Below are 11,202 nucleotides of genomic sequence, written 5' to 3'. Positions count from 1 at the left end.
GCGCATATAGCTTATTTTCTGCAGGACTGTCTAAATTAAAAAAGACAATTCGAGAAAATTGCATTTAAAGCTTTTTATTTTATACCAACTTGCAAAGCAAAGGCGATCAAATTTTTGAAAATATTGTAATTACAAAGTTTTAACGATGATCAGCTACAATTAAGGATCAGCAACAGTTACAACAATAAGCTATTGACTGTTAAACTTTGAGGAACAATTCAGGCAATAATAGCGGAACCGGTACCGGAAACTAACCGTTTCATTTTTAGTACCGGAACTGAAACCGTAATCGAATGAAAATTCTCTGTCAAGAACCGAATATCGAGACGTTTGTACCGGTACGGTTATGGTAAAGTTGCTAGGTCAAAGAGCTGACCAACTTCCAACTGTCATAACTTGATCAAAACTGAATAGATTTTCAAACGGAATGTCATTTTGATCATGATTTGGCCTCTAAATTCATTCTATATTCAATTTTTGTTCATTTAGAAAATTTAATTATTTTCGACCAAAATTCGATTTGAATGGTAAGGGTCCCCCCTTTGAAATTTTGAAAATTTAAAATTTTAAATCTCAAGTTTTCACTTTTAATCAACTCCTTATATCGTAATTAGTATAAAACAACACATTAAACTTGATTCTGGGACCTTTCATTTTTGTGTAAAAAATCATGACAAATTGTATAAAAATTTTGACTTGTAAAGTGGTTAAATCCGACGTCTGACCAACTTCAAACTGTGATAACTTCATCAAAACTGAACCGATTTTTAAGCGAAATGTCATTTTAATCATTATTTGGCCTCTTAATTCATTCTGTATTCAATTTTTGTTCATTTAGAAAATTTAATTATTTTCGACAAAAATTCGATTTTGATGGTACATGATTACATCGCAACAATGTTGCTAAGCAAATGTTGCCAGCAACGACGGATACAGGTGAGACACACAACTACACATGCATACTTTGAATTGTCTGCCAAGATCTAATTTGAACACATGCTAAACATTTCTGAAACTGTACTAAATAGTAAATTAAATATACAAATGCACATATCAAGTTTACATAATGTTTATTGTTGTTATTGAATGTTGAGCGTAAATGCAACTTGCCATTGGGTTTGTCAAACCACGACAATAATTTGCATTGTCCGCCGAACTGAAATCGATGTAAACATTGAAAATGTTAAAGTGCGCAGATTTTGGGAAATTGTGGCGCTTAATCGAACAGGCCAAAGCCCATGTCATCGTCCTCCTCCTCTTCCTCGGACTCGACCTTCTTGGCCTCCTCCTTCTTCTCGGCAGCTCCACCAGCGCCGCCAGCTGGAGCCGAAGCGGCAGCAGCAGCAGCGAACTTGCTGGGATCCTTGATGTACTCCTTGATGGTGGTCGCCTCCTTGAACTCCACCTCTGTGGTGGCAGCAATGGCCAGCAGGTTCTTGAAGCCATTGGCAATGCTGTGAGGAGCCGAGGCAATGGTTGGGTAACCCACGGACAAACAGACGGCAGCCAAGTTGGCCACGCCCTGTTGGAACTTGGCGCGCAGATCCTCGGGCTTGATGTCCAGAATCTCGGGCGAGAAGATCGAACCCGAATCGTACACCTGGCTGACGAGCAGACCGTACGAGAAGGGCGAAATGTTCAACATGTTGAGCAAAGTGGCCTCGGAGGCACCGACTTTATCGCCGGGCTTCAAGATGGGCACATCGTTGATGATTTCAATTGTACCCTTGGAAATCTTGGTTGGGATGGACAGAGCCTGGAAGAAACTGGTCTTCTCTGGACCCAGACCGGTGTTCTGGGCCGGGATGATGACGGGCAAGGGAGCAATTGCTCCGGGACGTGCAGGAGCACGCACCTTCGATTCCAGCAGCTTATCGCGAACCTCAGCCAAATCTCCCTTGGTGAACACGAAGCCAACATTGCCCTTGATGTGGGGCAACAGCTTCTCCAGCTGCGGGTTGTTCTCCAAATGACCACGAATGGCCTTGCGCATCATCGTGTTCTTGCCCATCAAGACGACGGCCAATCCACGCAGACTTGTGCGGATGTTTTGCATCTGCTTGGAGCCCACATTGTCAGCGCCCACAATGAAGCACTTTGGGAACTCGTCGAACAGTTCCTGAAATACACCGCATTCAATTAGTTACATATAACAGATACGTATAACAAATAACAGACTACTTACCACTACTTTGATGAAGTACTGAGCCTTCCATGCTGCTTTGTTCTCCCTAACCATTTTGTTGTTGATTTAGGGACTCGATTGAATTTAAGAACTGCAAAACATTTATTAATTTCATTAATACTGTGTACATTGCAATTGGTTTTCTGCAAATTTCTTGTTTTTCATGCAAAAATTGCTATGATGGCATATATTTTTCAAGATTTATAATTCGTATGCTTACCAAAACACAAACTATACGCGGTGGTGACTTGGACCAAATGACCGAGTTCAGCTTTTATCGATGTCGATATCGATATACACTAGTAGTCGCACAAATTATCGATTACTATTTTTGCAAAGTAAAAAAACAATTTGCAGGTCGTTAATATTTTTAAAGGGACTAATTTATTTTTTATTTTCAAATAATACATTTAAATATTAAAAATTAATAAATTTATAATAAAATCTTAATATATCGATTACTACTGAAAAGCAATCTTGTGCCAGTGCTGTAAAATATTACTCTATTACATAGTGGCAGCGCTGTTGATGCGCAGCTGTTGCTATTCGATACTATCGATATTTTAGTTATAAACAAACATGACCACTCCATTTACATACAATTTAAACTCGTTTTATTTATGCAAAAATTTATTACTCAACTTTAATTATAAATTAAATTCTATAACCGTGCAAGTCGCGATTATTCAATTCATCGATAACGCCATCGATAGTTACGTAGCCCTAGTTGTAGATTTAATAAATTGATTATAAAAACATCTGATTTGGAGAAATTCATAAGCTATGCTTAAACTCGAATCGAATTAATTGTGCAATAAATAAGTAGTACCTAGTTACCTGACTGGTATATCGAATATAAATCCACACATTGCAATATAATAATAGTCCAGCATTTCAATCGATTCAATTGATACCCCGTGAATTTTTAACAATGGGCAAGAACTATTATCAGATCCTTGGCCTAAGCAGGACAGCAAATGATGAGGAAATCAAAAAAGCCTATAAGCGAATGGCCCTCAAGTACCATCCAGACAAGAACGACCATCCCCAAGCAGCGGAGCATTTCCAGGAGATAGTCGCTGCCTTCGAGATACTATCGAACAAGGAGAAACGCGAGATTTACGACAACTACGGTGAGGAGGGTCTCAAGTACGGAAGCGAGCAGACGAGTTACTCGCAAGCCTCGTCCGATATGATGCCGTTTATGGTGGCCGTTGGTGGAACCGTTTTATTCGCATTTGCTGCATTCAAGACGTTCCAATTCTTTACCAAGAAAAAGGATGCGGAACTCGAAGATGATTCGTCTTCAGATTAATTATAATCAATTTTTATCGAATTTTGACGCTTTTAATGTTGTAAGTTAATAAATTGTTAAATTTAAAAAAGAATTTATTTGTTTGTTTATTTTTTGTTCAATATTAAAAGAAAGGTTTTGTTGTTGTGGCACGTCTTCAATTTTCACAGCTTTCTTATCGATACTTATCGGCGTACCCACACTTCTGATATGCAAAACTGGTGACTTGGTTGTTATCAATATCGCATTAAGTCGATATTTCTACCGCACACACCAAATTGCTAAATGTTGCAAAAATAATTTTTAATATTGCAAAACCCAAGATAAGTAGCGTAAAAATTTAAGAATAAGTTAGTCACAAAACGTTACGTTACCAAAGCATAATACCAAGAAAAAAAAGAGTATCGATATGTTTCCTAAATTCAACCTTTCGATACAATAACAGCTGTCGGTAAAATGTTCTTCGCCAACCGGCTTCAAATTGTGTACATCACATTAAATAGGAATACCTGCCCTGACCATGGTCAGTCACAACCCGTACGATATTCTTGGCGTTCAGAGAAATGCCTCTAAAGATGAAATCACCGACGCTTACCGTGAACTTCTGGCAGATTGCTATCTTAAAAATGAAAAGCAATTCACGCAAATTGTTGGAGCGTATTTATCCATATGTGGTATGGGAAAGGATAATCCGGAGCAACTGCCAGCAGAGCCATCAGACACCACACTCATCACCACCAATTGTACCAGATGGATTCGATCAGACCGCTTAAGAATCGTCTATTTCGTTGGAGGATCCCTTTTACTGGGTTTCGCGGCATACAAAACATTTCAACTAGTTAAGACTGTTGGTATGCCATCGACTGTAGAGACGCCGTCTGTTGATCCCACTGGAAGCCCAATTAATACGTTAGATTTTAGCTTTCTGACAAACGCCTGGAAGTGGACATCAGGATCCACAAGAGCAGCGTTGCATTCGACCGTAGACAAGTTTTCATCAGAAGCCGGAAATGGAGAATCTTCTACATCAATTTCTTCAACCGTCAGTTCACTTACAAGCTCTACGATGGGATCCTGCTCAAAAGCTTTGAAATGGACAGCGGGATCAGCAGGAGCAGCTTGGAACTGGACCTTGGGAAAGATATCTTCATCAAACGCAGGTGGACAATCTTCCACATCGATTTCTTCAATCGTAAGCTCAGTTTCAAGCTCCACTCTGGGGGCCTGTTCAAAAGCCCTGAAATGGACAGCGGGATCAGCAGGAGCAGCTTGGAACTGGACCTTGGGAATGATATCTTCATCAAACGCAGATGGACAATCTTTCACATCGATTTCTTCGACCGTCAGCTCAGTTTCAAGCTCCACCCTTGGAGCCTGTTCAAAAGCCCTGAAATGGACAGCGGAATCAGCAGGAGCAGCTTGGAACTGGACCTTGGGAATAATATCTTCATCAAACGCAGATGGACAATCTTCCACATCGATTTCTTCAACCGTCAGGTCAGTTTCAAGCTCCACTCTGGGGGCCTGTTCAAAAGCCCTGAAATGGACAGCGGGATCAGCAGGAGCAGCTTGGAACTGGACCTTGGGAATGATATCTTCATCAAACGCAGATGGACAACCTTCCACATCGATTTCTTCAACCATCAGCTCAGTTTCAAGCTCCACCCTTGGAGCCTGTTCAAAAGCCCTAAAATGGACAGCGGGATCAGCAGGAGCAGCTTGGAACTGGACCTTGGGAAAGATATCTTCACAGAACGGAGATGGACAATCTTCCACATCGATTTCTTCAACCGTCAGCTCAGTTTCAAGCTCCACTCTGGGGGCCTGTTCAAAAGCCCTGAAATGGTCAGCGGGATCAGCTTGGCAGTGGACCGTAGGTAAATGGTCATCACAAGCCGCAGAGTCGTCGGATTCATCATCAGTAGGTTCTGTGGTCGCCTCCTCTGTTAGTGGATTGTCAAAAGCTTGGAAGTGGGCTACTGGATCCTCAGCTGCAGATTCAACATCATCATCGACTATTAGCACTATTTCCAAATCGTCACTGGGTGCAATTTCGAAAGCCTGGCAATGGACAACAGGCAAGATTTCAACACAAAGCGGAGATTCTACTTCGTCTGCCGTCTCCACATCAGTAGGTGCTCTGGCGAAAATCTGGAAATGGGCAACAGGCCAAGGCTAAATATTTAAGAAATTGTTATATTCGTCATACAAAGTTTATTAATAAATATATTAAAATATATACTCAACTTCTTTTTTTTTTTGATTCATGTTGCTACTTGTTTGCAACATTATTAATAACTGGTCGTGCAGCACATGGTTAAATTGTTACACATGGCATTTTATTTTTGTCAGTTCTCGTGAAGTGAAGAAGTTCAAACTGTAAGACTTACTAAATTTCTTTCAATGTGGTAAAAATATAATTTAAAAAAAATAGGATACGCCATCCTGTTAATAAGTTCCCCCTGGTTAAATTAATGTTAAAACTTATAACTATCTATGAATGTATCGTTTTAAAAATTGATGCGGCACTTATCGAAATACGTTACCTTGTATTAATTCCACCGTGGTCCAACCGATTGTTTACTCAGCTATGTTTCTTATCGATATATATTTGTCATATCAATAGGTACATAATTCCATACATATAAAGTTCAACACAACATAATTTGGGAAATCACACTCACAACCGAGTGGTTGTGTTAAGTTTTTAATTGCCAGTTTGAATCTTATCATATTATTCACTATGAATAAGCCCTTTGTCGATTATTATGCTGTTCTCGGTGTTAATCAAAAAGCTTCCAATGCTGAAATTAAAAAATCTTATCGGGAGCTGATGAGAATCTACCATCCGGACAGAAGCCCAAGGCAAAGTAAACAGCAGCTGGAATATTGTAAGGCGATAATTAAAGCGTACGAAGTGTTATCGGATTCCCCGCAGCGTACCCAGTACGATCGAGATTACCTACGTAGAAGACTTGACAGCCAATCAAGTCGTCAGCAAAAAGGTAGCACTGAATCAAAATACAAGGAGCAAGGGAGAACCGATCAGGAGAATAAAAATCAACAAAAAAGCTCCTACAATCAATCACAGGGAAGCAGCAACGGTCAGAAGGAAAAGGCCAAATCCAAAAATGATCGCGGACCTATCAAAAACAATTCTTCAAGTTATCAGGAGAGGATCAGGAACTATTACCGTCGCCGCTATAAAAACAGCTATTATAGTGATCGCTTCTTGATCCCAAATGTTCGAAAACCTGATGATTACAATTCTGATAAGGAAAATAATTTTATGAAATATTTTACATATTTTGGTGGAATATGCCTGGGCTGCGAATGTGTAAGATATATAATATACAATGACAGCTCCTCCACTTGGACGCTGTTTAAGGGGGTCAGTGAGCGGTGCTTGGTTTACGGTGCCTATGTCCTATGCGGTTATGGTATCCAGATATTGTTTTATATTGGCAAATTTATTGTCAGGATTTTCCTTAAGTGTCTAATGCTACCGGTAAAAATAATTTGTGTAATTGTGCCACCTTTAATAAAGGCCTCGTTAATCTTGTGCACTATTTCATTTATAGGCTACTGTGCCGATAAAATATTAAAGATAGCAATGTCATAAAAAGGCGATCTGTGTAATTTTTAGTTATTTTAAGTTCAATTTTGTATCTTTTCCATATATTTAATAAAAGCAGAATCAAATTTATAAGTTTTAAATACATAAGCACTTTTATATTTGTATTATGTTCTTAATCGATTATATTTTGGACCTGTTATCGCAGATGCAACCGTGCTTGTACATTTTTATTGTGGGGAATAACATAAAAAATGTCGTATCTTATCAAATCTTCTGGCACGTTCGCCACTGAGCTGACTGAATTTAAGAACTATAGTATTTTTAAAGTCTGTACCGATCCACTAAATAGTTCTTTAAATAGTATATAACCTTCTCATATTAAAATCTCTACGCATAAAAGAAATAACGCTATAAATAAATAAAAATGAGCAACAGTTTTGTTGATCACTATAATGTTTTGGGCATTCACCAAAATGCAGAAATCCTAGATATCAAAAAAGCATATCGTAAGCTTGTGTTAAAATATCATCCAGATAAAAACCCAAGCCAAAGTAAGGAGGATATGGAATTTTGTAAGCTGTTAAACCAATCGTATGGAGTGCTATCCGACCCAACACTGCGCCTTCAGAATGATAAGAGTTATAAAGCCAACCAAAGTCAACAGAGGAAACCATTTAGGCAGTCGTCAAATCATAATAACAACAAAAGTTACAAAAATAATTATAATAATACCAATAAGCAGAGCCCAGGCACTAAAAGCGGACCAAAAGAAAAAAAAAAGAAACCATTCAATCAAGAAAACAATTACAACCACAACAGCTATAAGCATTCAAACCAGGACTACAGGCATCACGAAAAGTATGGCAGCAACCGGGATCAGAAAAATAACGACAATAACAGTTATCAACATCAAAATCAGGACTATAGCCATCAACAAAAAGATCAGAAATATTACAACCAACATCAATATCAGAACTACGACCATCACCAAAAAAATCAGAAAAATTACGACCATAACAGTTATCAACATCAAAATCAGGACTACAGCCATCAACAAAAGGATCAGAAATATTACGACCATAACAGTTATCAACATCAAAATCAGGACTACAGCCATCAACAAAAGGATCAGGAATATTGCAACCATAGCAGTTTTCAACATCCAAAGCAGGACTATATCTATTACCAAAAGGATCGCAGCTACCAGAAAATAGCTGTGTATTTGTTTTTCGGATTTGCAATTTTTATAATATACATTTGGTCGGTTCCCATTCGGACACTTCTGAAAGGTGTATTTCTAACATGCGTGGGACTCTGGTACTTAATTTTTACAATTTTAAAAACAACAGTTTTCATACTGTATAGTGTGGCATGCTACACCCTTCATATTTTACCACCACTGCTGCTTTTCCTGGGGCGAGCAATTAGCTTAGCTTATAAAGTATTAAAATTAACTGTTTTCATACTGTATAGCGTGGTACGTATCACCCTTCATATTTTACCACCACTGCTGTTTACACTTGCGCGAGTTATAAATGCTTCTGTACGGCCGTTATTAAAGGGTTTAAAGTTTGGGATACAATCTATAGCAAATGTGTTATGTTTTGCGATAGATATTCTTACTTTTAATTAATATTTTTAAAAATGATTCGAAAACTATTTTAATTTTGATAAGGACTAGCTGATAAATACTATGAATCCTAATATTTTGTAATTTGTGAAAAAGATGCCAACATTATGTACACACAAATAATTTATTTGGTGTGAATAATAAAACAGTTTTTATGTATGAATGCATAATTCTGAAAGACTTTTTATTTCAAGAGAAATTTCACAAATGTTTTGTTGCTTATTAATGCTAGACAAGGGAATGATTATAATAGTTCAGTTGCCAATCTTTTCAATATCATCCGCATTGTCGGTATTCAAATAAATGATATCCTTTTGAAAGTGCTTCTCTATAGCACGACAGACAGTCATACTTTTCTCACCATCGATTAGATTTATAGCAATGCCAGATTTTCCAAAACGGCCAGTACGTCCAATACGATGTAAATATGTCTCACAATCAGCGTTGCCACGGAGATCGACAGGCAGATCGAAATTAACAACAATTGTAACCTGTTCGATATCAATGCCGCGAGACAATACATTGGTTGTAATGAGAACCTTCTCCTGGCCGGACCTAAATCGATCCAATACAGCAAGTCTTTGCTCAACGGTCAAGTCTCCAGATAGTACAGCTACGGAATGACCATCGGCTGTCATTTTGGCTGCCAACCAAGCAGCAGTTTTGCGCGTATGACAAAATATAATTGCCTGGCCGATGCTAATGCAACCGTAAATATTCTGGATTGCATTGTATTTGCCATCTTCGTTTTTGCAATTAACATAATATTGCTTAATATTATCAAGAGATTCTTCTTCGCGCATCAATCTAATTATTGTTGGCTCCGATACAATCAATCGTGCAAAGTCCATAACCTCTTTGTCGTATGTTGCCGAGAAGAATAACATCTGGCATTGTGAATTAAGCATTTTATGAATACGAATGCATTGATCATGATGTCCTTGCGTTGCAATCATAACGTCTGCCTCGTCTAATACGAAAACTCGAACCTTTTTCATATCGAACAGACGCATCTTAAGACCCCAGTCCAGCATCTTTCCAGGTGTTCCAATCAAAATGTGCTCGGTAATCTTTGAGTTTCGATCAACTGCAAGTTTAATAAATATTTTATAAAAACAAACATAATAACCAATGAGTGCAATAATGTTACTGAATTATGTATGTATTCTGATCTACAATAATAAGCAGTCTTATATCGCCAAACTTTGCAAGTTAAAATTTTATTGTAATTTGATATTTTCAGTTATTTGAATGAAATCGCAATCTATTAGAAGCTAAAAATTTTTCGGGGAGTAGTTTATAAGCTTCCCTTCGTTAAATCGTTTTGTCCATATCAGACCTGTCTATTATGAAACTATTTTTGCCTTTTTTAAGTAGATATACATTTCAAAAGCGTCTTTTTTGATTTTAAAAATGTAGTAAAATGTAATTTGGTACTATTTCTCCAGTAAATTGAATTTATTGAACTTATAGCTACATATATAAGAGAAAAAGAAACTTTATACATTGACAACATAAAGGGAGTTATCGTGAAATTGCCAATACTTTTGTATACAACGTGACTGCAGTTAGATACATACATAAATATATAAGCAGACATTCGACTCGGCACATTTGATAGTAAGATTGTCCCTTGGCTACTAGCTTTCCAACTTACCTTCTTCACCCCGAACGGCAAATCTGAGCTTGATATCAGGACAAAATTGTCCCATGCGAGCAGCAACTTCGCCGGTTTGAATTGCGAGCTCATAAGTCGGCGACAAACAGAGAACTTGGGGATGGTCCAGTGCAGTATTTACGCGACTCAGCATGGCTAAGACAAACGCAGCTGTTTTGCCAGTTCCCGATTGACTTTGTGCAATCATATTTTGCGGCGGATCTGCAAGGAGAGTTGGCAACGCGGTCTCTTGAATTTTAGATGGCGTATTGAAACCCATCGCGTAAATTCCCTTGAGAAGTTCCGGCTTCAGATGCAACGCCTCGAACGTTTTCACTGAATGCAATGGCGAATTTGGGTTCTTTTGCTGAACATCCAATGATAGTTTTGTGTTAACCAATCCTTTTCCCAATATCTTTATCAGAAGACTCGTTTCCGCTGGGTCCACGACATCCGGTTCGTTATCCTTGCTGGCTGTTGTGGCCACAGCCGGTACATCCGAATTAGGATTCACCTTTATTTTGGGCACCTCCTGATCCTCGGCTATTTTAACCCAATCCGTCATTTTGCAATTATTTCCTTTTAAGAAATGAAACTTTTATTATACGAATGTGTATAGTAATGCCGAATGCAGCTGTTTTTTCTTAATCGATAAAGCTTCACAAGAAATATACATATATCGATAGTTGTGTTGCACATTGCACGAGGCTCTTATGAAAAATACTAGTATGCTGGTGAGTTAAGCAAAATTTGTATTTAAAAGCTTCATCGAGAATAATATTTTCATATTCAAAATCAAGAAACTAATTTAGTATTATCATTTATTTAATTTGATTTGCTTCAATTTGGCGTGAATGTT

The 11,202-nt window shown here is 38.0% G+C and overlaps 3 protein-coding genes across 3 annotated transcripts; 1 reads left to right on the top strand and 2 right to left on the bottom strand.

Annotated features, from left to right (window-relative positions):
- Positions 1 to 1,053: 1,053 nt before the first annotated feature.
- LOC117786882 (60S acidic ribosomal protein P0) lies at positions 1,054 to 2,465 on the bottom strand. Its single transcript, XM_034625301.1, has 3 exons — positions 2,406 to 2,465; positions 2,186 to 2,276; positions 1,054 to 2,119 (listed from the first exon to the last, which is right to left on the bottom strand). The coding sequence occupies exons 2-3, from the start codon at positions 2,237 to 2,239 to the stop codon at positions 1,217 to 1,219; spliced, it is 957 nt and encodes a 318-aa protein (XP_034481192.1). The 5' UTR covers positions 2,240 to 2,276; positions 2,406 to 2,465; the 3' UTR covers positions 1,054 to 1,216.
- Positions 2,466 to 2,915: 450 nt separating this feature from the next.
- On the top strand, positions 2,916 to 3,573 carry LOC117788231 (dnaJ protein homolog 1). Its single transcript, XM_034626929.1, has one exon. It carries the CDS (start codon positions 3,117 to 3,119, stop codon positions 3,498 to 3,500), a length of 384 nt encoding a protein of 127 aa, XP_034482820.1. The 5' UTR covers positions 2,916 to 3,116; the 3' UTR covers positions 3,501 to 3,573.
- A 5,268-nt stretch (positions 3,574 to 8,841) lies between these two features.
- LOC117788316 (DEAD-box helicase Dbp80) lies at positions 8,842 to 10,990 on the bottom strand. Its single transcript, XM_034627051.1, has 2 exons — positions 10,344 to 10,990; positions 8,842 to 9,773 (listed from the first exon to the last, which is right to left on the bottom strand). Exons 1-2 carry the CDS (start codon positions 10,906 to 10,908, stop codon positions 8,941 to 8,943), a joined length of 1,398 nt encoding a protein of 465 aa, XP_034482942.1. The 5' UTR covers positions 10,909 to 10,990; the 3' UTR covers positions 8,842 to 8,940.
- Positions 10,991 to 11,202: the final 212 nt, after the last annotated feature.

This window comes from Drosophila innubila, assembly GCF_004354385.1.
Source record: "Drosophila innubila isolate TH190305 chromosome 3L unlocalized genomic scaffold, UK_Dinn_1.0 0_D_3L, whole genome shotgun sequence".
Lineage (NCBI taxonomy): Eukaryota > Metazoa > Arthropoda > Insecta > Diptera > Drosophilidae > Drosophila > Drosophila innubila.
Note: the sequence above shows the minus strand (reverse complement) of the source record. Positions and strands in the feature narration are given on the sequence as shown.

Excerpts from the sequence above, each read along its gene's own strand:
- LOC117786882 (XM_034625301.1), bottom strand. The coding sequence starts at position 2,239 with ATGGTTAGGGAGAACAAAGCAGCATGGAAGGCTCAGTACTTCATCAAA. Across the intron at positions 2,120-2,185 it reads AGTACTTCATCAAAGTAGTG|GAACTGTTCGACGAGTTCCC; the intron begins GTAAGTAGTCTG and ends GGTGTATTTCAG.
- LOC117788231 (XM_034626929.1), top strand. The coding sequence starts at position 3,117 with ATGGGCAAGAACTATTATCAGATCCTTGGCCTAAGCAGGACAGCAAAT.
- LOC117788316 (XM_034627051.1), bottom strand. The coding sequence starts at position 10,908 with ATGACGGATTGGGTTAAAATAGCCGAGGATCAGGAGGTGCCCAAAATA. Across the intron at positions 9,774-10,343 it reads TGCCGTTCGGGGTGAAGAAG|TTGATCGAAACTCAAAGATT; the intron begins GTAAGTTGGAAA and ends TTAAACTTGCAG.